The sequence below is a fragment of the Calonectris borealis genome, chromosome 12, assembly GCF_964195595.1.
Source record: "Calonectris borealis chromosome 12, bCalBor7.hap1.2, whole genome shotgun sequence".
NCBI classification, from domain to species: domain Eukaryota; kingdom Metazoa; phylum Chordata; class Aves; order Procellariiformes; family Procellariidae; genus Calonectris; species Calonectris borealis.
The window spans coordinates 21,805,186-21,832,277 of record NC_134323.1 but is presented as its reverse complement, the minus strand read 5'-3'; the positions used below and the strand labels follow the sequence as shown (position 1 = coordinate 21,832,277).

Here is a 27,092-nt window from a genome sequence, read left to right as displayed (position 1 = left end):
CTCGAGCCATTAATTACAAGCCCTGCAAGTTTAAAAATAGAAATAAATCAGAATGCTGATTCTGAGTCCTGTTTTAGGAGTTTGTAATCTCACCTTACAATACAGTTGCCTCTTTTCAGTGACTAGTGTTCTCAGCTGTATTGATATTGGACTACAATTGTGCTGCCAGAATCAAAAAGGCCAATTTGTTTGCTAATTTCATTTGAAAAACGTATTTAAATACAGGCACATGTGTGGTGTTAGAAATTCTGACTGCTGGCAGGTTTGCTGTTCAATAAGTTTGATTTGCCATGCCAACATCAGCTAATGAGGCCTTGTTAATTGTATGATCTTTAGCACGGGTCCTTACCTTATTGTGAATCCACTGTGATGAGTTATTAAACTTTCAAATATGAAACTTTCTATGTCTGAAGGTCCAAACTCAGACCTGGAATAAACAAATGTATCTGGTTGGCACATCATCCATTTGAAAGAGATCTGAAGTTGGCCAGGTGTGTCAAAACAGCTGTCTGCAAATTTTTAAGAGGTTTGTTTTATGGGTAGTTGAGTATCTCGTTATTTTGACAGATACATGGCACGTTTTAGCCAAACCTCTTTTCACTTTCAAAATTCCCTTGTTAATTGACAGTGTGGGAAATCATTGATACAGAAAACTTGCACTGTTTTTAATCCACACCTTGTGCATTTTTGTTTGACTTTTAGATGAGATTATACCATTAAAGCAGCCAGAACCACATTTTCATGTTGATATTGGAAAACGTGAAATTGGTGCACGTCCTGGGTCTGTTTAGGACTACCATACCTTTCAGGATTATCTAGAAAGAATGTGTGCAATTTTGGCCTCTAACCTGGAAAGCTACGTGTTTGAATGTGGCATAAGTTAGTTAAGTAATAAAGTATGTATATACAAATAAAAATGTACCAGAGAGAAGCAGCTTACAGAAAGCAAAGCCTAGGAAAGCATAACAGGGACATGAATGCTTCTCTCCATATGGCACTAGGAATATTTACACTGGAAAGATCCCATGCAAGCAATACACAGGTTTACAGTCGTCTTAGACTCCCATGACATTAACATGCCCTTACTGGTCTGCATCCTCTGCCTTATGGCCTGGGATTAAAATTTGTCATCTTTCACAAAGATGAAGTGCACTGTTCTGTTCTTCCTATTTTTTGTTTGTTTATTTGTTTTTTAACCCCCAAGCAATTTTTTTCTAGTCTGACTCCTCTCATAAACTCTTGTAGTCTTTCTCAGTGCTGGAGGATACCTTGATGCTGTCTTTTCTGCTGGCTTAACTTGATTACTTAGGTAACTTGCATTCTTGAATGGTTAGTCTCTTGAAAGCATAAAGGGAAGGCTCACTCAACAGAAGTAGGTGAGAGTAAGCACTCTGTGGGACATTTTTCCTGTAGATTGCATAGGATGCTTATTTGGGTCCGTTTACCTAGCTTCCATCTCCTTTCATATAGGTGGCTCATGTTTAGATAGTTTGACATATCTGACATTCAAGAGGTGATAAATGGGACAGAGGTAGATGAAAGGAAACTTTACCTGAAAAATATATTTATATTTTTAAATAGTAAAGATTTTTAAATAGTTTGGCAGAGGGAGAGAAATGTTCACCCTGCACAAGACCTGAGTCCGTATTGCTCGAGGACTGGTGGATGTCAGAGCATAAGCTCTTCCACCATCATTGACCACCTTTCTTCTTGTAGCAAAAATCAGCAGTGATAAAAACCAGCCGCATGTGTTGTGTGTTGGAGCAGAAGTAAGAACTAAGGATAAACCTGGGGAGCTCCCTCTCTTGTGTGGCATAAGACACACAGGACTTTTACTGCAAGTCTCCTGTAAAATGCTGTTCTTGTTGCTCTCACCATCTATCCTTTTAGCCTGTAAGTCATGCTTGCTCATTACCAAATTTGAACTGGATTGCAAAGTGCATGAGAAATAATGCATGCGAACTTGGTGTTTCTGTTTTATTGCTACTGGTGCCCACAGCCATGATGCTGGGTGCAAAGCTTCCCATTCCTAAAATACGAACGCTCAGAGTCTGCATTGTTGTGAGTTATTTTGTCCCCTGGACTGAAGGGAGAGGTACATTTCATCTTCCTTGTTTGGAAGGAGAGGCCTGAAAGGGGAAAAAATGGGTATTCTCTATGGATCTATCTGAGTAGCCAGCAGGTCCTTCAGGAATTGCCTAATTTAATGTTATGTAGAGGAGGCAGGAGTATGAGCCTGCCACAGAGACTATCCAGCAGAGAATAGTTCTTATGCCCTCCAAGAGCAGTGATGCAAGAAGGGGAAAAAATAATTAAGAAAAAATGTGGAAAACGCCCTTTGGTTCATTGGAGAGTGGCTGATAACATCAACCTTTCTGCTGTCAGCTTAGTATCTTGTTAGTAGTCTTCAGTGGTTTTTCATGAGAGCTCCTGTGTCTTTAAATGATTGGTGTAGGTGCCTGCCAGAAGACCCTATTGTTTTAGTGTAAAATGCCAAAGGGGTTATTCCTGCCGCAGTCTGTCTGATTGCCCTTCTCCTCAACGTGAAGGGATCGATAAAGCCTTTTCTGCAAGGGGGATGTGAAGTCAAGTAGAACCTCACAAATAATGACATTTGATTGTGGTCCTCTGAGCATATGAGCTAGCCATTGATCGCTTCTGCTTGAGAGCCGCTGGAGGCTTGCTGATCTGCCCATTTTCTGGGGTCTCTTCCAGACAGTTAACACATTAGAAGCAATTTTTGTTCAACAGGGTTGAAGCTTGGCGGCCACACTTTCAGGTGTCTGGCCATTCAGAGCTCCAGTTTGGGAGACTTTTACTGGGAATTGCCAGGAGAGTGAGAATGGCCACTTATCCGAGCTGTGGCAAACAGCAAGAAACAACATTCCTGGCTTTAATTAACTGCTGTTCTTTTCTCCTTCCAATATTAATACAGTTTTGCTGCTCTGGGTTTTGTGTGGCAGAATGAGGAGACATGACCAGGAGACGGACCCCAGATTTGCTGCGCCACTATCAAAATCTGCAGCCGCTTGTCAAGTTGGAGGGATCTGGGATAGAGCCAGGATGACGAATTGCCAGAGGGCTTACGTTAACACAAGTGGTGATTCCATCACTTGGCAGAGAGCCCAAACTGGCAACCGGCTGTATTTGTCTCATGTCTATATTGACATAGCATCTGTGGTCCATTTGCTCTGGAAATTAAAGCATAAGCTGTGCAACCAATAGCCACTAGATCTTATGAACAGAAAAACAATCCAGGTTACACAATTGCTGGGGAGAAGGGCAAAAAGACATGCTCACTGAAAGGTTTACCTGATGTGCAGGAATTTTTTTTTTTTTTTTAAAAAAAAAAAGGATTGCTGGAATTTCTCCTACAGCAAACAGGTCTGCAGTTTGTTTGCAGTGGTGCAAAACACCGTGCCTGTGCAAGAGACTGGGTGCAGGAGCTGAGCTATTTCTGGTTGCCATCTGATGCTCTTTTATGGGCTCCCTTAGAAGGCACAGACGTGCTCTACATAGGATCTTCTGGTTTGGCTTTCATGCTTTTATAATTGAGGAGAAAAGATCCAAGAATTTGCTTAAACACAGGGAGTGACCTTTCTACTCTGTTTGATCAGTATTACCTGTAAACATGCAAATCACCTTGGATAGTGTGCAGAGTAAAATATTAGGCCCATGCTTTAACTGGCTATTGATCCCCTGCATATTGTTATTAAATAAATAGCTTAAAGGAAATAACAGCAGATGAAGTGGTAGTTGATTTGGGGTTTGTTATCCTGGTGGGTAGGGCAGGCATAGCTACCTCTCTGCTCTTCTCCGACATAACACAGCTTTATCGTTGGGTGAAGTTGCCATCCTCTTGGCAATGCCAAAGAGCTGAAGCTGGTCCTTTGTCAGCATAAATGGGAAGAGCTCCTCTGCAGCCCTGGAATGATGTGGCTTTTGCTCCAGCTGAGAATCTGGCACATTCGCGTTTATTGTTAAAGCCTGCAGTGTTCTTGGGGTCCATGGGGCATGTTGTCAGCTCAGGCTTTTACAAGAAAAAAAAGGTTTTGTTTAATGAAGAGCAAGAAATGATCCAAAATGGTGACATGATTTAAAATTATCATCTGGAAGAGAGCCCCCCTTCCTCACCAAGGCTGTTGTCCTGCAGCCCACTTGGGGTAGCGGAGCTGGAGAGCAGCTCCTTCTCGCACCAAAGACATACACAAGGAGTTTTGGCACGTCCCTCTGCCCCAGCTCCCGGCACCACACGTGACCAAATTTGCACACTCTCCAAGCAATCAGAGGCATTGTCCAGATGCTCCAGAGCATGGGTTGTCTCATCTTTAAATACTTCTCAAATCTCAAGCAGATTTGATTTATACTGGGTTTGCTCCAGAAAAGGAAAGCAATCCAGACTTGGGGATCCCAGACTTTCAGTTCACTGGTATAGCTGATCTTTCCTTTCCATCCTGACAACTGAAAATGCTTTGACTTACAAAAAAAAAATGACATAGAGTTGTGGATGATAAGTTAAGGGACAGAAGACTAGGCTCCTCTACCTCTATCTGTAGTGTATTACTTACTGTGATGCTGGACAATGCCTTGGTCAGGGGTGTGAGGATATGATTTTACCTCTTATTTTTTTGCTCATTTGTTGATGAGCAGGTAGAAAATATTTTGAACTCTTTCTGTAGGTTGAATATTGGCAGTCACACAGTACATAAAAATAATAATAGTCAATTTTATTTGTGGAGATAAAGTTGAAGGGCCCAGAAATTTAAAGGGTGGTTTCGGCCATATTTTAAGAGAGTTATTTATCAATGTTGTAAAACAGTATGCTAGATTTTTTTTTTTTTTTTTGCTCATTTTATTTTTTCCCCAATAGACTACTTTTGAAGAGGGCATTGAGTGCTTTGATTAGAAAGACAAATAGTTTTTGGCTAGTGGCATCAGGCAAGTTGTCACAGCACTTTCTTTTGTAGAAGTCTTTGGGACCTAGCCTGGGCTGTGTTCTGGAGTCTCAGCTACAAGGATTTTATAAGAAACAAAAGATAAAATGTAAACAGAGCAATGTATAAACAAATACCCAAGAGACTAAAATCTTCTCTCAAACTAAAGCATTTGCAGCCGAAGAGCATTGTACCAATTAGCAGGCTCTTAATTAAATTGCTTGTTTGATTTGCATCCAAATTATAATTTGGATGTTATGTAGGCTTTGATACCTTTTCATTAACTGTTCCTTTTGAGGGGAAAAAAAAAAATAATCTATTTTTCACTGTGTGTTTCAGAGGCCTGTGGCGTCACAAGGTGGAAAGGTCAATCATTTTTGTATCCATTTAAAGTCCATTATTGGTAGGCCACTACAACCTATCAAGCAACTCTCTTATATTTTCCAGTCAGTGATTCAGGAATCTATAGCTCTGTGCAGATAAATGGGATTTCATGGGCTTCTAAACTTCTTGCTTTATTGAAAAGCAGAATATTAACTGCTCCACTGACCAGCTGTCCATTAAAAACACAGGATATTTTTAGAAAATTGTTTGCCAATCAAATCTGACCAACATCTGTAGAGAGCCTTTTCAGTTTGTTTGTTTTATAAGCAAATGCCACAGCTGCTTTCCCACCTCCATTGAAATATTCCCATTTACCTTCTCTCCATGTCTCTGTCCGTGTCTCGGGGCATTTTGAGGTATTGTAAGGCGCGCAGCGTGTTAGCTGGAATTGTAAAACCGAGCTTTAACAAGTCCATTTGGTGCTAGTCCTTGCTGGTCTATGGGGCCCCCTGCTTTATTTGCTGTTCAGTGAAATTAGTGCTTTGCATTTTTTGCTATTCCCAGGGCTTAAATGGCTTCTGTTAGCCCTCAAGACTGCAGGCCAGGCTCTAGGTGATTAGGGAGCTCGACACCTGGCTAATAACTGGCTGGGAGAGGCAGCCTGGCGAGGCGTGCAAGGGCAGATGCAGAGAGCTCGCTGCTCGGGACATGCGAGCAGGCAGCTCGCTCTGTCCCTCGGTGGCCAGGGAGCGCTTTAACCCGTTGCTGCTAGCAAAGGGAGAGTCCTAGTACTTGTGCCCTCCATTCCCACCGCTGCTGCTGGGGAAATCCCGACTTCTGGCCCCCTAGACTTGAACGTTAGCGGTAGGAATGTCTCCAGACTTAATACAGTTCTTCCAGCCCCACTCTCATTCCCAGGTGAGACACTATAAATCAGATCCACAAATGCACCCATTTCTTTAAAATTAACCAGATTTGCTTCGTTCTTCAGTGAAACAGATCCTTCAAGTCTGATGGCAGGTGCTGGCAAGCTGAGTTTTCAGGGAGGCTAGCAGGTGCCCATTGCCTCTCAGGGTGATGCCCCTTGGTTTGGCTGGATGTTTCCCCTGGGACTGTTGCTTTTCGATCAAATATGCCAAGTGATCCGATCCTCTCTGTGTATTTCAGAGCCGTAGAAATCAAAGAGAGAAGATACTTTCCACATGCAGAATTCTTATGATTAAATGGTTTCACCCCTGTCTTTTGTTTTGCCATTTCATTTTAATGAATATTTTATAGAGATTATTTTTTTATAAGGCAAAAATGTAAGGCCTGCTCCAGCTTTTATGTCAGCGCAATGCCAACATTGTCACCTTATTTTACCCCATCAGATCAGAATCCATTTTGCAGACTGAAGTGGACTCTCAGTTTAAAATAATTCTTGGTTTTGTGGGTATATTGGAACAAGGTGCTGAAGAAAGTGGCATCAGCTAAAATTTTGCTCCCTCCCGTGCTTCACCCTTGATGACCTCTCTCCTGTCCACTGCAGGGCATTGATTTCTGTCCTGGGCAGAATGTCTCTGGAGTGACAACACATACACAGGAGGAGCACACTACCCTGCCACTGCTCTTCCACCTGGGGAGGGACCCTGGAGAGAAGTACCCATTAAGGTAAGCCAGTTAACGACGATGTCAAAACTTAGCACTGTCAGTGTGTGCTTTATATAATTCATTTGCCTTGGTAGCTGCTTCTTGCAATCTGCTTGAAAACTGTCCCAGAAAGCCATTACTGGTGAGAGTAGTAAAGAGAAAGGAACAAACCTTGGTTTTCAAATGGTCAAGCTAGATGGATGTGCACATGTCCATGGCTCGACTCGTCAGTCTGGTGGTTCTTGTTCTGTGTCCTACAATCCCTGACGGAGGAGGCAAAACGCACACTTTTGGACAGGACAGGACTGAGTGCCGGGCAGTTGTGGAATAAAGCAGTGGTGCTGGTGAGCGTGTGCATTGGAGCTGTGATTCTCTGTGTGTTTTGGGGCTAGGGAAGAAATGTGTAGTGATCTTTGCATACTCTGCGGTGTTTTTCCTCTGTGCATTGGAATCCGTGGAAGGCAAACGTGGTAACCTTCCAATCTCCTAGCCCCTGCTGAAGGAGCTTTTTCAGAGCAAGAGGACTTTCTGCTCAATCCTATTCCCTCCCTGGACTTTCCTGGCTGTCTGAATCCATTTTCCTATAAGCCTGCTATTGTAATATTTATCTCCGGCACACACCATGCCCTGAGAGATTTCTGTAAGGATTTATGTAGTCATCAGCCAGCACAGCCTACATATAAACCTGCCACCTCCAAAAAAGCTCCCAGGGTGTCCCCACCTCCCTCCCTCCTTCCTTCTACTGACTGAGTTTTATCCTGCAGCAAAACTAGCTGCAAACAGGGGCATGCAGCCTCATCCCTTGCCAGTGGCTCCGACTCGGAGAATGTGGAAATAAATAAAGAGAAAACTAGTGCTACTGTGACCGCCTGCACAGAAATGGTTTTGTGCAGCAGCTTTAACAGAGAGATGTTTTCTGAGCTGACAGGACCGCAATTACTCAACTGTTTTAAATAATTGAGTGGATACACTCGCTCCATTACTTTCAAAGGAACTGAGCCTGTGCTGTCCACTAAGTGTTTTCGCTGGAGAGAGAAGGGGAGGAAAAATATTTCCACTTCTTTCTCACTTAACAGACGAGCACCCTAGAGGTGCATTACACAGTGTATAAAGCTCTTCAGAAGCCCAGCACATCAGCTCTCGCTTTCTATTGCATTTCAGCATTAACGAATAAAGCAAATCTGCAGCTCTTGTATTTTAAATTCAGCTCAGTGAAACTACGCTACTGGGTTGGGATTCCAGATAAGACTATGCCCTGTTTGGTTTAACAACTATTTTATTTTAGGAAGATGAGTGGATAGAAATAACCTCTTTTTCCAAAAATCAAGCAAATGGATAGTATTAAGTGAACTGTAGTGTGCCTATGGTTTGTGTTTCCTCTGAATTTGAGGGAGAGGAGCTCTTCCCTAGGAGGTGTTTGCAGGACACCTGCTTCCCTGTTATTTAGATGTTCCTTACCACCACCATGGATTGAGCATTGAAATAAATTGCTACATCTGCAATCATTTCTCATACGGTTCCATTGATTTTTGGACACTCACAAGCTGTTGCTTTGCTTGAATTTTATGGCAAGATTATGACATGATTATGGAAAGCTGTGATGTTGTTTAATATGCAGACCCTAATAGAAAGCCTCTTTTTAGTAAATGAATCTTCCTTTCTGCAGCACGTTCTGTTGCTATTGTCTCCTCTCTGGTCACAATGGAAAACTCATGGGAAGTGGGTCTCCTATATCGAATGTGGTAATTAAATTATCCTCATTTGTGGAGCTGTTACTGTTGTGTATTTTTATTTAGCTTAATTATCCCCCTTGGCAGACAGCCTGTTGGGAGTCCCGACACTAATGTTTCTCAGAAGGGAATCCAGCATTCTCCTCCAAGCGTGCATCTGTCTGTCTGTACATGCTGGGTGTGCTCGTATTGCTTGTGCTCCAGCCTGAGGTTTGTGTGTGTTCGCAGTCCATGTTGGCCACGCTCCTCTGTTCATCCTCCTGCAGCCCTGGAGGAACAGGGTGTATCATACAGCTCTTTCACCAGCTGGGCTCTTCTGGTGCGTCGTTATGTTGCCAAAGCATTTAGAAAAATTTGCGTTGCACCCCTGTTTTATTGGTACCTTTCCCTCTTTTATGTAATTTACTTTTACCACTTCACTTTGTTAAATCTGTACTGGATTTTATTAGTTTTGCTGCTGCTGTGAAGGAGGCTGTGAAGGAGCAGCATGGCACACCGATGGCCTGTTCTCTTTGCCTGGTTTTGTTCATTTTTTATTTCATTTATTCCTTATTTTACTGCAGCCTTTTCTTCTCCCTAAAATTATTTCCATTACCTGTCATATCTCTTGATTTGCATTACTTTGGAGCAGGGTGACATGCAAAACCACCAGTAAGAGGTTTCATTGCTGTGCATGAAGGCCAGGCATCGCATGCACTGCAGAGAGATTTATTGCTTATGTATCTGGGCTCCCTCTAGGATCCTACAGGATCTCAGAGCCAGGCCATCCTAGAAATTGGTCAGCTCAGTCACCTGCAGCAACACTCGACTTGCAGGGTGCTTATGTTTAGGCAGTCTCATCTGAAATGTCTTTGGGTCATGACATCGTGCACACAAGGTACTGCATGACACTAAGAGACTTTTTCAGACTATGATTTCAGTTCATCTCAGAACATGGGCATTAGCCTTTTCAGTCTTTGTTGGAGAGCTGGCTGCTGAAGGGATCACTGAAGGGGCAAGTTCTTCAAGATCTAGGGACAGTATGTAAAGTTCTCAGTTGCCTGGGTTTTGTGGTGAATCCTGACACAGTTCACTGGATTTCCTGGAGCCTGCCTGGAAGCAATATCAGCAAAAGCTTATCTCCCACAGGAGCACTTCTCATGCAGTGGAAAAACTGGTCGGGCCATTACAGGCAGGTCCTGTCATCATGTTGAGGACAGGTCTGGCAGTGCTGAGCCATATGGCACCCTGCACTTACGTTCCCCTTCACGTAAGGCTGTGCATGCATCCCTCCACATGTCTGACTCTAGGAACAGACCCTCCCAACAGGGTTGTGACTGTTCCTTCCTGCTATTGCCCCTCTGTTTTTGGCCAGACTGCCTCCTGCACCCCAGCATCTGCCAAGAGACACAGTTGTGTTTGCCTCCTTCGTCTTGAAAGATAATTACTGGTGTTTCTCAGTCTGGGCTGGAACTTCACCCCGGCAATCCAAGAGCCTCACAGACTTTGCATTTTGTTAGCTGGGATTCATAGCGGTGCCAAATGCGTGTTATGAGTTCTCACACTGCCTGAGCTTGCCCAGGTGATGGCATATTTACATCATCACATCGATGGGCTGGATGGAGCAAGATCCCTGTCGTGTAGTTGACCTTCAGGACTGACATGCTCAGTGCTAACATCAGATACATTCACTGCCAACCTCTTGTTCCCCTCTCTCCTGGAAAGAGGAGGACTCTCCTGAGAACTGCAGGACTTCGGGGTCCTAGCGTTGAGAGAAGCTTGGCACCATAGGACAAGCTCGATATTTATATGGCTGCAGGATGAGGTAGGGCATGAACTGATGAGGTACTGATGAGGCAAAATTGGCATCTGGAGAGGTGCTTGTAATAAGAACACCTGCAATACCAGGGTATATACGGGCAGTATATTTCAAAGAAGTGTAGTTACTGGTAAATAATCTTTCTTTTGGTTGCCAAAAATGGTAATGTAACTGCACTTATATAAGTAAGAGTTACCTTGTTATCTGGTCCTTCTGTAGTGAGAAGTGAACGGTTTGTGTCTTTTGTCATCCAAGAGATTGATTAGATCTGTGTAGGCTGTGGGATAGAAGATACCTCCTTTTTATAGCTCCAACTTTAAAATATAAATAAGATTGTGTGTTAGGCAGCACACAAAGCAGAAGCATTTCTCTAAGTCTAAGCAGTATTTTCTTTCCTCCCTAGATGCAATTACTAGGGTTTTTTGTTTCATATAAAAATGCTCAAACTGTGGGGTGCCTTTGTCACCAAATTTATCAGAATGCAGAACTACAAGATCAGATAAGTCGTCTTCTGTACGAAATTCTGTTATGTTTGGAGTATTGTGTGTCCGCTAAGTACCACATAGGGAACTTTTTTCTCCATTCAAACCGTATGTGACAAATGCAGTAAAATTATCTGTCGGTAACATCTTCACAACCAGTTGTCAGTTTTATTACCCAAGTCACAGATTACTGTTTATACACGCCTTTACTAAAATACTTCATTGCCAGTCAGGAAGAACACAAGTAATAATATATAGCAAAAGCTGTAAAATACAGCTTACAATACAATTAACAAAATATTCAATGCAGACTGAAGTAGAGTGTTTTGAGTCAGATGCCAAAGTTGCAAAAAGAATTTATAACAGAAATCTCTGAAATTCTGTCAGTTTGAGCCAGAGGTGCAAAGCCTTAATAACAAGTAAGTACAGCGTGCTCATGCGTTGTTGATACTCCAGGTTAGTAGCGATTCTGCTTTGAGCAATTAGCCTCTGTTCAAAACTGAGTTTACTAAAATTTGAACGTCAAAATACCTGTGTTTTACTTAGGGCAATAGCTTTTACTATTATGGAAAAAATGGAAGCGATAAGGCTTGGTTGATGAACATAATGATTTTAGAACACATTAATTAACAAGAGAGCTCACAAGTACCTATTTCGAGCAGATGGAAAATCCAGGAAATCATCAGAGAGGTAATTGCACTGGTTATGGAGCCAGAAAAGAAGAGAAGAAGCTTCTGAAGGGAAGCTAAAGGGGAAAGGATCTGATAGAAAAGTTGCCAGTCTCACCTCACTGATCAGGGCAGAAACCTATCTGTGGGGAAAAGAGAGAAGGTGCAAAATGGGGAAAAAAATGTGTATAACAAAGAGCCAGAATCTTGCCCAGGGGAGATGTTGACTCCTCGTCTTCTTGAAAAAGAGGAAATGGCACTAGCTGCATTGCAGGGACGAATTAGCTGCTGCCACAGGAGAAATGGCATTGAGGAAAACTAAAGCTATGGAAACTGTGGAGAGCTGTGGATAAAGAGCCTCAGCGATGCCAGTAAAAAACATCCAGCATCAACCATGCAGCGGCTGGACACAGAAAGGCTGTCAGAAGTATGCGAGCCAGGCGTGACAGCCGGTACGCAGCCAGCTCTGGAGGGAAGAGGGCTGAAGAAAAATACGTATGTGGGGGAGAGTCACCAGCCTAAGATCGGAGGCAAACTCATCTCGATCAATAGCTGCTCTTTGCCTAGCCCGGGATCAGCGCTCTGCATTGTGGCCGTCTGATCAACCTGTAACTTCTGCTTAATCGTGGCAGACCAACAGCCTGCAGGTATTTTGATGAGTAACTGTCTAGACTGGAATGATGCTGTATAAAAAGGAATATTGAAGTAAAAAGCCATATGAACCAGTTTCAAAAATGCAAAATGCTGTTTGAAATGGACATCTTCAGAGACAGGTCCAGGCAGCGCTACAGCCTCAGAGAGTAGCCTGAAGAGCACATTGCTTAAATTATGATTCAGAAATACCACTGAAGCAGCTAGCAGGAGGATCAGATGGATAGTCATTATTTTCTGTCGCCTGTTCACGCAGAGACTAAGGCTTTACGTAGTCGCTCTGCCTTTATCCCCTCTACAATTTGAATGCTGTGGTCACTCGCAACCTGGTGGAAAGGCAGGATTCTCGAAGCCGGGGAGTTACAACTTCCATGAAAATAGGTGATCAGATAGAGGATCAGCAGGATCACATCTCCTTGCTGCAAGGAACGCTGTGGACACTGTTAGGGAATCCACACAGGTGAGAGGCATCATCAATACTCCAAGTATTCATGTGGCTAACTGGCCACATGCCCCACATGCCTCCGGGGGGTATTTGCATCTGGGGCCCGCAGATGGGTATTAGGGTATGGGCCACCCTTCAGTCTTGTCTTCAATTCCTTGTTTTCCTTTGGCCCTGTGAGTCTCTCCAGTAATTGCAAGTTGCCATGTTTCAGCAGCAGAGCCCAAAACCTGTTGTCTGCCTCATGTATTGTGCGGACTTTAAATTGCAAATAAACTTGATAATAGAAGAGAGGAACTGAGGAAGACTAAATAATAAGACAAGATCAGGACTTGGATACTACAGTGCTGAGGAGTCTCACAGCACTGATAACAGATAAAATCAAATTACCTGAATCTGGGTGTATTTTACAATTAAAAATAATGTTTTTAATTAAAATAATTCCAGTGGAGAAGGAAGTAAAATATACAAAATATTAGCCAAGTTTTATGCTCTTCCCATAACTTCATGTGCATCTGGTAAAACATGCTATAAATCTGAAAGCTGCTATTAAGAGCCCACTGTCAGGTTTCTGTGAAGCGCACTATATAATACCCATTTTGTTACATTCCTCTCAATAATAACACGGTCCTGCTGCTCCCAGGATAGACATACTGCGCTGTGCCCATATATGAATCATCAGGAAGAGATATAAAACATCAAGATCTAGATTTTTAAAAATGCTGAAAATGCTCTTTAATTTGCCCCGGTTCTGATCTATTTGAGGGTGTATTTATGATGGTAGAGAATCGCCCTCTCCCTCTCCTTGCAGCTCAGGATGCTAGCGGACCTGAAGGTGAAAGACTCTGACGACTGCAAGATTAAACCGGAGCTCTAACACCGAAAGCATCGTGAGACAAACCCTCCTTCTTCCAAACCTGAATTTCAGTGTAGGGCATGGTGGGGTTAATAGCAGAGCAGGTTACACCGGAGTCCTTTGGTGAGGGAGGAGATGGGAACAGATTGCCAAGGCACAATTACACTAAATGAAGGAAGCACAGGCCACACCTGTGCCTGGGACCTGGCGCTCGCAATCCAGCCCTGATTGGATCTCCAGAGACTTCCCGGAGGTAAAGTGTCAATTAGTGTAATGACCCTGGACTTTGTCCACTCCGTTCCCTCATTCTGAGCGTGGAATAATTTCATGTACGCTGGGGGATCTCTTTTAGCAAACTCCTCACAACACCACCTGCTCACCCTCTCATTCTTCTAGTGCTATTCCCAGCTCTCCTTCTGCAGGATTGTTGAACTAGAATACAAAATGCAGCATGCCCCGGAGGCAGCAAGGTCTGGATCTTCATGCAGACAATAATGCCCAAACACCTGTATAGATAATATCATTTTTTTTGGAACAGAGAATGTAGCAAACCCTGCCCTCGCAGCCCAGTCCTGCGTACGCATTCAGGGAAATGATGGGACTCCATGTAAGAGTCAGAGAGGTTCCCAGCTCCGTTAGTAACTCAGACTGATTACCATGAAGTAATTGTCCCCATCTTACACACAGATTAAAGGCACTCTTCTCTTGTAGACTTTGTCTCAAAATGCACTTCTTGCGTAGGGCTGGAGACAGTTTTAACCCCCCATATGCAGTCAGTAAATTACAAATTGCTGCATGGATATTGGATCTTGGTGCGCTTTGTGGAGCTAAACAGGTCTGTCTGAGCAAAACCTGAGCTCATCAGAGTGAGGAATGGGGATCTCCATGGGGCCGAGACAGGAAAACCAACCCCCACCGCCAGCACCGCTTTGTCTCAGTGGGTGACTCCAGTTTCACGTGAATACCAGTCCCGGGGCTGGTGCCATCCTGCAGGCATTGCGGTCCCCTGCTATGGATGGAGACTTGATACCCGTCTGGATGAGGAAGGTAGTTCATGTGTCCCACTGAGGCATCTGAAGACGATCTGTGATGGTCTTCCAGTATTGAATGACACCTTACAGCACTTGGGTTGCATCACTGTCGTGTACTTCAACACAAGGAAGACGGCTGCAATCGGATATGTTTTAAGCTACTGTCAACAGGTTTAGCCAGCTTAAGAGCATGTTAAGCCCTACTGAGACAAGGTTTATAGGTTAGTGGTATGACTTGAAGCATAATCTATACATGTTCTTTAGCTTTAGCCAGCTTTGTACTTATGTGAGAAGCGCGAGTCTTTTATATGTGCCAAGCCATTTCTGTCGTGCTTTGGGGAAGTCATTCACCCTATGCTAAATGCTGAAATAATCTAAAAGTATAGAAGCTGAAGAGGAGAGCAGTTCAAAAACACCAGGAGCTGAGGTTAGGCCAAGATTTCCTGTCACTCCTGAGCTAGCTGAAAAAGCCAGGAGTGTCCTGAACACGGGAATTAAAGCAAGATGATGATTTAAATGACTCGAGCCTACTTTGTTAACTGCGGCATTCACATGTCTTAGGTTGCTAATGAGCAACAATGCCATGGATAAATGCAGTAGTTAAGATTATAGCAAAAAGATTTTTTTTCATTGCAACAGGACTGGCATATTTGGAGCAAAAAGCAGCAGTCATGACAACATACTGTTTATCTTTCATCCAGACCACAGCTGTGTTTTCCACTGGTCTGTCCAGATTATAGCTAATTTGGAATCCTATGTATGAAAAGCCATTTCGACGGATGAAATTGGGCTATCTCTTTAGCACTTAAATATTTGCAAAGATGCTGTGGAGCTTAATTAGTTAGCAGCAACATTTTATCTTATGGGTCCACTTCCGAAAGAAGATCTTAAATGCTGGAGAGATGACACAAGTATGTGACAAAAATAAACACATTAGATAGTTACAAGAGCAGCAGTAGGAGGCGTTAAATGATTTGATATCTAGACTATCTGTTAGACTAACAATTGATTAAAATATGTATTAATTCATATTAATCCTTCATACGAGGATCTTAATGAAGTGTGATTAGCTCGGGTTTGGAAGAGCTTTCAAATCCTGGCACAATAGCTGCATTAGAAGTCTAAAACACTGAAATACACGTGTCTCCCTAAACTGTGTTTCACCTCCGTTTCCATCACTAGAGTATGTAGGCTTTAAAATGTTTCTGCCTCCCCCTTTTCATCCAGTCTCCAGCTCAGATATCCAACATGCTTGTGCATCCCTGGTACTCGCCTGCGGTTTTAGGCAGACTCCCTCAGTGTGTTTGTCTCTGCAGCGTTTTCTCTCCATGTGCAGGCTCTCCCGTGTTCGTGGTCCTCTGCCTGTCAACACAGGTTAGCTTTAAACCCCCTCTGCCTCTTTTAAAAATCTGTTTTGATTTTTTTCAAGCATGCTGCCGGGCTGGCAATCCTGTGCACTTGAAATGCGACCAGAAGGCTTCCAGATAAAATCTCGCCAAACTGAAAGGCCATTGTGCCACCAGGATGCAACGCTCAGAGCCAAGCGATTGCTGCCTTGAGTGCGCTCATCAGGGTGTGAGTCAGAGATGGTCTTTGGCAGCTCCCAAACTTCTGCCTGTCTCGCCGTTTTCAGCAGAGTCTTTGGGGCAATGCAGGAGTAAGCAGCTGGCTGCTGTGAGAGCTAAGGTGGGATGCGTGGGGAGAGGAGCAAGCAAATTCGGGAGCTTTGCAAGAATAGTCTGAATTTCAGGGTGGTCCGTACAGATCACACAGCCGGTCCCGGTGATAGCCTCTCCACCAGGATGCAGCTAGCTGGGTGTGAGAGCAACAGATTAGTTTGCTCGAGCTTGTCATTTCAAATTCCCTTCCGGTTCTCTATCAGCAAAGCTCAGGCCCATCCCCACAATCAGCTTCTCTCTGGATGGTTGCCGAGATGTGATATTTATAGGGTTTACTGGAAACTGTTGGCACATTACTGGGCTTCGAAATGTGATTGTTTTTCAAAGAAGGAAATTAGCTGGAGTGTGGGGCTGGTGGCCAGCTTGGACTGTAAGCAAAGGGAGCCTGAGGTCAGGACCAAGCTGCATTGTTTCTTTTATCTTCAGAAGCAATTTGCCGCTCTCTGTTTTTTAAGTGACTCTTAACGTGATGGACAAAATGAGATCATGGGGTAGTAGTCCTCCATTTTAGAAATACTTGAAGTATTAGTGAAGTACACCCTGAACCACTTAAACAAGTACCTACTGGAGTAATCGGGTGGATAAAAATCTGGTAATTTATAACCCCGTATGAGGGCTTGGAGCATGACAGATGGGTCCCAGCTTGGAATAATAAAGCTGTAATGGAAGAATGTAGATGGGGCAGAACCCCAGGGTGGATGTTGCGAAATGGAGGAGGTATTCTTGTCTTGGACAAGTCACTTCTATTCTTCTTCTCCATCTTCCTGTTTGCATAATATTAGTTCATCTTACTTGGTGATTGTGAAGTTTTATTAGCCAACGGTTGTATGTGAAACCCTTAGCTTGAGAACACTCTTGAAAAACAAAGTAGTGACATTACCTTTGTTTCCCTACAATAAATGCCTCTGTGTGATGCATGTGTTCGGAAAAGCACTTGAAAGAGCGGAGGATGAATGCGTAGAGAGCTGGGTGACCTCTTGGGTGATACGCTAGAAGGATCGCCTTGGCAAACCTGTTTATGTACTAATGTGTCTGGCAAGGTGTTTGTCCTGTGTCTATGAAGTCTCCCTTGATAATCATTTAAGGCACAGCTCGAGGACAACCCCAGAAGCACCGTTCTTTGTACATGCCACCTTTGCCAACAAGATCCCCCTCGGGAATCAACACGAGCTTGCAGCGTATCTGCCCGACTGAAGCGACACATCTGGGGCCACTGGGACTAGCAGTTTTGAAAGCTGAGGCCCCATGCTGAGTTGATCTGCCAGGAGCCATGTGCTGCTTTGCTGGGGAGGGCAAGCCATCTGCCATCCTTGCTGCCCTGAGCAGAGCATCTCGGCCCTGCAGCCTGCAGGCCCAGCCAGGCTGGACTTTGTCAGCCCAGATGTTTCATTCCCCTAGGGACCTGTGGGCAGTTAGTGCCAACTGCATGTTTATGTGCTCTTCTCCTTTGCTATGGCCCGGGAAAAGTCTTCTGACCTAGCTTAGTGATGTGGACACTGTAATGATGCCGTGTATGAAGCCCCACTAGTAATGTCTGTGTTTTTTTCACGTTCTAGTTTTGCCAGCGATGAATACCAAAGGGCTATGGAGCGAATATCTGTCGTTGTCCAGCAGCACAAAGTGACCATGGTGCCAGGGGAGCCACAGCTTAACGTGTGCGACAAGGCCGTCATGGTGAGTGGTTAAAGCATAAATACATTTGAGAATCCTTAGCTTAAAAAACATTTTGTAAAGGCTTAAAAATGTCACCTAATGGTGGGAAGGGATGGAGAAGAGATGCACGCTCGCCCTTTTGGAGGGCTGTCTGGCTGTTCCACAGAGGAGAGGGCTGTTTGTTACCTGTGGAACGCAGCGGCACAGGAAGGCTCGTACAAAGTGAGTGGGGTTAGGTCTACCAACATGCTGTGATAAACTCTGTGGCTTCCTTCCTTAGAGATATGGCAGTACCTACAGCTGTAGATCTTCCTTCTCCTTTCTAATCCCCTTCTGCAATCTCAAAAGTCCTCTGTGTTTTGAGTGGTGGGACTGGGACAGTGGTTCTTTTTCAGTGATGTGTGAGAGTATCTTTGGTCTTGCTCGGTCTCCTCCAATTCCACCCATGCCTGACTTTTCCAAAGTCTTTATGGCTTGAAACATGACAAACATTTTCAATTCTGTTTTCTGTTTCAAATTGCATGTTGGAAAGTTACAGTTTGGCTTTCCTGTCAAATGCTGCTTGGTTTGTTGAGAACCTGGGAAAGAAACTGGATGGTTTGTAGGAGGTAAAGTTGTCAGATGACAAGAGTGTGTGTAGTCTAAAGGGATGTGCCTGTAGACTGACACAAAATAGTAACAGGCAAAATCTTTCTGACGCTGAAATAATTGTCTGAAACAAACAGTCAGTACCTGCTGCTTAGGGTCTACCTCCAGCCAGACAGAAAAGTACAAAATGTGGAGCTGTGTCTCCTTAGTAAGAAGGCAAAGATCTCTTTTAGCTTTGTCACATCTTTTTATTTTTGGATGTTAAGTAGGAAAAAGATTTGAAGGACCATTGTTTCTGTGTTGTTTTCTTTCATTATTCAACTTTTCCCTTAATAAACACTGTTCTGTGCTCCTCTGGGACCTTTTGGGTTCAGGCACTCTCCCCAGTGCCTGGCTGCTGCCAGAGACCTTCACTGGAAAGGCATTTCTTCTGTGCTAATTCCAACTCCAAAACTGGTTCATAAATTGTAGGCATACTCCGCTGTTTTGCAGCTACCCTGGTGCAGTGTGTTTAGGTCCTGTGAAACATCTGGTATCCCTGTTTGTCAACACCGGGTGTCTTTGGGTTGCATAATGGAAAAAGTGCTGGACTGGAGGTCCCATACTTGGTCCCGTACCCCAGCCCTCCCCTTGGGGCTATTGAGAGTCAGTCTTCTCCCTGAGCATCCCTTGGTCTGTCTCAGTTGGGTAGAAGTTTTGCAGACCATGGGCTACCACTTCTGCTTTCGCTATGGCAACGTCCAGGGCTTGGCCAGGTCCAGTTATGCCTGCCTAGCCTATAAGCAGAGGCAGCTGATGATTGCTCCAACGCTTGGCCAAGCTCAAACCAGATCATTCAGGCTGTCTGAGGCAGGCAGCCCTCCCCCGTGGGCTGGCGGGTATTCTAATCCCAGGAGAAATGTTCAAATCCCAGCAGGAAACTTTTTTACGTGATGAGTTTTCTATTCTATGTAAACTCCTAACAGGCTAATTACAGTCACAAAGCTAAAATAAACAGGCACCAAATTATTGCCTTTTAGACCAGAGATGAAGATAACTGAATCTTTTTGGATTGATAGTATTGCTGGGGTTGATTGGGCCCTAAATCTGTCTTTGGAAGATGCTGGGAGATAAATATCACCTACTAATACTATGCCCAACACTGTCTTCTAAATTCTGTCACCCATTTATTTGATATGGGCATTTAATATCCTTTCCGGGACAGAGGAGAAGAATTTTCTTTACTTATCCATGAGCAAAGCAGATGGATGGTTTTGTAGCTACTGCAGTATTGGGATTGATGTAAGCGCAGCAGCATCAGCCCTCCTGAGCAGGGAGGTATTTGCTGGCCCATCTGTGGTGTATCCCACCAGCAGTGTAGATGAAGCTCCCGGAGCCAGTTCTGCTATGTTTTCCTCCTGTGGAAGTGTAGGAGAAATTGCTTCAAGCAGTGGAGCCATGCTGGCTTGCCTGCGTGTTTGACTTGCAGCACACATGGTGTCCTCGGGGCTCTCAGCACTTACAGATCCAGGAAAGCCGACTTGGACTGCGAGACTGAAGCAGATACGATTTGTTTTTTTCAAAAGAACGAATATTTCATTTGTTTCTTTGGATCTCTGTTGCTTTTACAGAGTGGTCAGGCATCTGAAATTTCCAGTGGTGGTTGTGCATTTTAAAATTGAGAAAGGAATTTAGAAAAGAGCATTAGTTGTTCCTAAACCGTCTGGAGCCCTTCCTACAGTGAGGTGCCTTCCGCCAAAGCTCCCCTCTGTGGCCTGCTCCTTCTGCAGAGATAGCTGGTGTCTCACTGCCATCTGTTGTCAGCTGTATGGAATAGAAACGTGCTCCGGCATTTTTTCTGGGGTTAAGCTTTTCTTGTACTCTGTAGGAATTTAATTCCAAGAAAATGTGAATGACTTGAAGGATAAAAATAAATAAAATGAAAGGCAATAGGTCAGAGCTGAACTGACCCTTAATAGGCGACAGCAGGAATCTCCCATGGATGGATAGACCTTGAGAGAGGGAGAGACGGAGAATGAACGCAAAAGATTTCTGAAGGCAGAATGGGGATTGTAACCTGCCATTCACATTACCGCAGTCCCAAATTTTAAATGGCAAAACCCCAGTGAAATTGAAAAAGTTTTTATCCAAATTCCTTCTGTCATTAATCCCTTTGGAAACCGAGGTTTGCAGTGGGCTGCCTCGCTGACGTCATTTCTCCGTTGTATACATACTGGAGAAAGGTAGTTCAAGAAACATGGAAACAAGGGAGGCAAATAGTTGTGGTCTGCATGCACTGGAGTAGTTGTCTCATAAATGCCTCCTGCTCCATCTGTTCATGAATTCATCCATCAAAATGCTCATTAAAATACAGGCATTCTTATCTCTCTCACACCCGTGGCCTTCTGTTGCTTTTTTACTTGTTTCCTCAAGAAAGTGCATGGATATCTTAGTGCTAAGCACGATAACTTTTTTCTGGATCCCAGGAAAATTGGGGATTTCACCAAAACCTCATGGTCTGGTTGCCTCATGCTACTACAGGAAAGAGAGGCAGGTCACCAGAATTCTAGCAGACTGCATTTGTACAGGAGAGACTACTGTATCTCAGAAGAGGGAATCATCTGCTGCAGAAGGATTTGTAGTCTTTCCTAAAGCTTTTGTTGAAGCGTTTGGAGTTGGGAAGGTGATGAGCCCAGGAGCGTTAGCTGCGAGAGGAGTTTCATTTTTCAATCAGGACATAAGAGCGTCTTTGTGAGAATCAAAAAGGGTAGGTTAGGGTTAGGGCTTAGCAGATACTTGGTATGTATCATCTTTCTGTATATTTTTTGTTTGTTTTTAACAGAATTGGTCTCCTCCAGGCTGTGAGAAGCTAGGGAAGTGCCTGAAACCACCCAAGTCTGATCCTAAGAAGTGCTTTTGGCCTCACTGATGTTCTCTGCAGGCCTCAAGAGATACACAGAAAAGCTATAACCAACCGGACATACAGTTTACAAAGCATGTCTTCTCATGTTGGCACTCCTGTTTACACAGGAAGGGTGTGATATATGTATGATATCATCATTTGCTCTTCCAAAAGGGCCAGTGTTTATATTGCTAGTGCTCAGGGTTTAGCCTGTACTCTTCTGTTGTTTTAGTTGTTTCCGTAAATGGTAACTTTTCAGTGAAGACTGTTTCAACTGTAAAAGCTCTCTGGACAACCACAACTCTGCCATCACCTCAGAAATGCCATGGATGCACCATTCCTCTTGCTCCTTCCACCCAACCTGCCCTCCCAAATCATTGCTCATTTGGATGCCCTAACAGCAGCCATGGGGCACTGTTCAGGAAACTTACAGCCGCCAGAAAACCCTGCCCAAGCTGCCCTTGTTTTGTTTGCCTGTAACGTGTTGTTTTAACATTTGATTTCCATTGTGAACTCTGGACACCAACTTGTTTTTCCTTTCTTCCTAAACTTGCGAGTATTGGGCGCAGCTGTACGGCCCAGACCACTGCTGTGCATTGCTGGGTGCAAACAAGTGCTCCCTCCTGTCCCCGCGTAAGGGGTTGGCTCCAGGGAGAATGCCCTGCCTTCTTTCCATCTGTAGCTGCAAACATTCCCTAGGTAATGGTATAAAGAAATTTGAAGATAGTGTTCATGTAAGTATTGCCTTATTGGTGGTGGGCAGGATGTTCTTGGGGAGCTGGGGGTCAGTTGTTCATTTCGGGGGTTTTCTTCATTCCCAAAAATCTGGGTCCAAATATGGTTTAAGTCACGCTTCTAGTCTCATGATCTGGGCCCAGCCAACTGCAGGCTCAGAAAGGCTCAGAAATGCCCGTTTACATCAGATGCTGACTCTTGACCCTGTTTCCAGTGTACGCTCTCTGAGGAATTCTCCTTGTGCAAACTTTCCACAGCCTGGGTGTAGCACTTCTTTAAACAGAGTTCATGGTAAATGCCAATCCTTCGCACGATTTCACACTGCAAATTTCTCATCTGCTTTTAAGCCTGTTTCACACCCTTGGCTGTTGCTAATAAACGTGTCTCGAACAAAACCGAGCAAAGTTACTCTGGGGCTTCGGGGGAGTAGCCAGAAGCAACCCTGAACGTGCCGTTTGCACCGCCGACAGCTCCACTTCCACCACTCCAGTGTTTTATACAGTACACATGCCCTCTCCGCATGGCATTGTGCTGCCTTGGGAAAAATCGCGGTGCTCTACAGGCCCTACTTCCTTCCCAAGCAAAGCTTGGGGCTGGCTTGAGACGGGTTGAGAGCTCTGCTGCTCTGGTAACTGCTGTGCTACTGCTTGCTACGGGCTTCTCAACTGCTTGTTCTTACCCTCCCTCTAATCCCAAATGCTCTCATTCTCTCTGTTCCCATGGTTTATGCTACCTGTAATCCCACAGGAATTCCTAGTATCTCATGAAGCTGGATAATCCTATAAGATTGTAATGAGAACAGCACTTGAGTTGGCTCTTACTGTTCCACCTATCAGAAATCACAGCCAGCATTTCATCGGCTGGCAGAGCCTCTGAAACTCACTGTTTGCGCGTATGCAAATGGCATTTGTTTATAGTCCAAATGTCTTAGATGCCTTATGATGTTCCTAATTGTCCTTCCAGTATATCAAGGCATTTCCAGTACATCTATAACATTTCTCCTTGTTTTGACATAGTTTGGATAGCTCAAGTCTTGAGAGATTCTGATCAGCTTGTTCTTCAGCGATGCTGTATGAGAAGGACTGGTAGGAGGACTCGCAGCCGTCATGTGCGTCTGTCAGCACAGGAGACTGGACAAAACCAGTAACTTCCCATTTTCTGGGTGCTGTCCACCTCTGCTTTAGTGCTTCTGTCACCCAGAAGTGTCCAGAGCCCTGCAGTTCACTATTATCAGCAGATAAAGATACCACCAGAGGAGGGAGTCCGTCACTGCAACTCCCTGAAAATCGCTGTCAGCCCTCAAATAGTTAGGAACATGTCTGCTGCAAATTGTAACAGCGCTTTGTCTTTCTACGCGCTGCTTATTAAGAGATCACAGGATTGCAGCTCATCGTCTGAGCACTAGCTCAGACATGTTTCTCAGTTCTTAGCATTTGCAGTATGCACATTGTGAGCATACTGGATACCTGCTACCCCGTGTCCCCTGCCTGCCTGGCTGCCACTTCATTCTTTACTCTTTCACAGCTTGCAGTTTTGAAGATACTGCTTTTCCCCTGTTTGTGTAACTTGCTTGGACAAGCCATCCTGTTCTCAGCACACATGGTGTTTGTCTGGTTACCCAGCACATGAAGTCCTCATTCCTCATTGAAATAATCTCTCAGTGCATAGATACTGGATGTAAACTTTGCACTAGAAAGCTGGCTGCTATAAGTGAATTGACTTGAGGTTTCTGTATTATCTGCTTCATGTCCATTTATTATAAAAGATCAAAGCTTAATGTGAAGAAGCTACTGCTTTAAATTTAAATAAGAATAGTAGTTTTACAGCTGGACAGCTAGCAAGGATTTTAAATCAATGCCTTTCCCAAAGATGTACAGATTTTAAAGTTGTGAGATGAAGAACTAATGAAGAAAAATAAACTAATTTATCAGAAATGCATTATATGATTTGTCTGTGCGCACCTGTAAAACAACTGAATAACACCTTGCTTTGGGACAGTCTCACAGATACGCCTTCCAGATCATGGGACTGACTTGGGTTAAAAATAGCTTGTTTTGTTTTCCCTGTATTATTTTTAACGTGGATCAATTTCCCAGCCCACACAACTGCCCAAGTACAATTCAGAGGCTGGTGTGGGGACCAGGGGCGTACGTGGCCTGAGGCTGCGTCCACCAGCACAGCCGCAGGGATGAGCACTGCCAGCCTGCAGCGTTAGTGTGGGGCAGCTCAAAACCGTGGATACACGCCTTGGATCACAAAGCGGCCAGCATGTACTACCACATCTGCCCTTAATAATTACCCTGAGCCTCTGATCTGAAGCGGGTCCATGTGATGGTTGCCCAGTTTTGCGAACTGCCCGTACTGGGGCAGGTGTTGGCTTTGCAGGAGCTGCCTGCGGGACCTGCCTGGGGTTGTGTGTGCGATAGCGGTCGATGAGGAGTGGGTCTGCTGGGCTTTACTGGCCGGTCGGGGACCTGCAGCAGTGAAGCTCGTTTGTTGGTGACTTCCTTTCTTAAGCTGCAAGACATAAGAGCTAAAGGAAAGATGATGTCTGTCTAAGACTGCTTCTATGTGATGTTCCTTTCTTTATATTTAAATACGTCTGCTGAACGCTAAAAGCTTAATATCTGCTTGGGCTAAGAGTCCAGGGAATTTCTTCGTGCCTTTAGTTTCCAATTAGCTGGCCTCTCGAGTCTCCCTGCACTGCCCCTGAGGCTGTGTTATCATCCAACCCTCCATGCAGAGAAGCTTCTGAAATTGATGTAACTAATAATCGTGGAAAAAGTCCTACTGCATTTACAGTCTATGGCTGCAAAAATGGAGCCTTGATTTAAAATCCTGCAGCGACAAATGGATTATTTCGGTGGCAAATTAGTCTCTGTGGACCAACAATTCGGGGATCTGAACACTGGAATTGGAAACCAGAAGATCAATTCCGAACACTTAGAGCCAAGGTTAATGCCCTGCAAACTGTATTGAGTGCAGTGATGAAAGATAACATGCCTCTGCATTTTAAATGGGAAGCCGAGCATTAAAAGTGAAAATGGGCAAGTTTGGAACGAGAGCAAATGGTACCCACGTATTTGCTAATAAAACGTTATGCTGTGTCTGGGGACTGAGTTTTCAGGCAAGTGCTGAGGATGACAGTGGGCTTTTACTAAAGAAACTGGAACGAATATCGCCGAGAAGAAGGCTGTTAAACTTGGGACACTCACGGCCGCGTGGAAGCTGGCAGTTCTCGGTACCTGCCGAGTTGAGCCTTTCCCGAACATGGTGGACAGCTTCCAAAAGCCTCCTGGTTTCGCATAAAGCGAAGCGGATGAGATGAGGATCTCCCGAAGGTTGGAGAATACTCTATTCCCGTGAGGACATCTTTGCAGTCACCATGCGAAATAATTTCAGCAGCTGAAGAAAGACCTTTTGAAGGTGAGAGTGGTTTGAATCGGGGCTTTGGAGGGGAAGGCAGTGCTGGGAGGCAGTTTATTTTCTGCAGAGTTGCCAGCAGCCTCTTCAGCACAGCTAGACAAGAAACAGATCCCCAGGGATCTTGCTGTTGTCCTCAGCACTGGGAAACTTTACAAACTACATATACTTTTACTCCCTTAAGAGTTACTCTGCTTGTTCAGTATCTGAATAACTGTTTTGCGGTTAGAGTGGCTTGTTTTCAGTTTCTCTTAACAGTTATAATACTTGGAAATAGACTTTTGCTTTTGTTTTCTGATAGTATTTGATGTGAGTTTTTCATGTGTTATCAGCGAGCGACATGGCAGTGCTTCTTGAATTAAACTGTTAATTTTTAAGAACAGTTGTAAGGGGAGAACGGAAATCTCATTTTAAGTTCTTCTTTTCCTTTGGAAACTGGCTATTTTAAACACTGAGAAAAGACTCCATTTGCCTGTTTTCTTTATATCCTCTTCCACCGTTTATAGTTTTGTTGTTGATCAAAGTTTAGTTCGGATTATATAAATCCTAAATAAAGGTGGATCCCTAGCCAAAAGCCTGGGGTCTCTCAGGAGTGTAAAAAAACCTCTGCCATCCAACTTCTCGAGAGAGCCAATCTGGCAGCTGGCATGTGATTCTCTATGCCTTTTTCCCTCCTAGAGTCCCTTAATACCCTTCTGGGTGATATGTATGTTGGTAGCACGATTCCCATCTGAAAGGGATCGGGGCTGAAAGCCTGTCGGCCTGTTCGCCAGCAGCGAGGAATGCGTGCCAAATCCATTAGTTCTGGATCGGGCTCCAAATCCCCTCTCGGCTCGGCCAGGCTGGCCAGAGGAGAGAGAGGGGGTTTGTGTCTTCTCCAAGGGCCTGATCCAACCTGCTGCAGCGGGCAGGAGGTGCTGGGCTCCGTGCAAACAAGGATGCTGTGGAAGGGCAGAGCCGGTTCGCCATGCTTTCGCCTCTTTTAGGGGGGGACAAAGCTAGCTCGTTATTCAGTACGGACGCTTCGGTCCCGAGTCCAGGGAGCTGGCTGGGGAACTGCATTCTTCTGCTGTTGAAATAAGAGATTTCAAATTTGTTTTTAAAAAAAATGGGTTTAAAGTGCATGCGTTTCTAAAGCTGAAATTGAAACGAAACGTTCCAGCAGATTTGAAAGGAAATTTTAGTCCTCATTTCCCCTTGTGGGGTATGTTGAAATTTTGAGCATTTTTTTCCACTTCACACTGAAGTTTTAAAATCCTTAACGGAACAGAAACTTCCATAGTCAGCACAGCTCTTCTAATTGCCTGGTTAAGCTGATTAGAGCTAGCTCGCAAGATTTTATACCCCCAGTTTTTATGTTCACAGGTTAATAACATCTCTCGTGTCAGGATCTCAAAGCGCTTTTAAATCACTGATTACCTCTGTGTCCAAAAGAGAGGCAAAGCCAGTGTCCCCCTGCTACAGTACCCTCTGGGGGGCCCAGATCTGAGGCAGTGGTTCTTCCGCCAGAACAGCCCTAAACCTCTCCGAGGCACAAGCGGATGTCGAGACACCTCCCCAGTGATATTCCAGAGCCGAAGTCCTTTGA

General features: G+C 44.4%; 1 protein-coding gene across 5 annotated transcripts in view; it reads left to right on the top strand.

Moving 5' to 3' along the window:
* Window positions 1-24,022, top strand: part of GALNS (galactosamine (N-acetyl)-6-sulfatase) — a 50,666-nt gene extending 26,644 nt beyond the window's left edge. For 4 of the 5 annotated variants that reach the window (XM_075161653.1, XM_075161654.1, XM_075161651.1 and 1 more), the window contains 3 exons: window positions 6,787-6,908; window positions 17,781-17,898; window positions 21,287-24,022. In XM_075161653.1, coding sequence (XP_075017754.1) covers window positions 6,787-6,908; window positions 17,781-17,898; window positions 21,287-21,373 — 327 coding nt within the window. In that variant the 3' untranslated portion in view covers window positions 21,374-24,022. Of the gene's footprint in view, window positions 1-6,786; window positions 6,909-15,974; window positions 16,198-17,780; window positions 17,899-21,286 lie in introns of those variants that run through there. The other variant, XM_075161652.1, reaches the window with a different exon arrangement.
* Window positions 24,023-27,092: the final 3,070 nt, after the last annotated feature.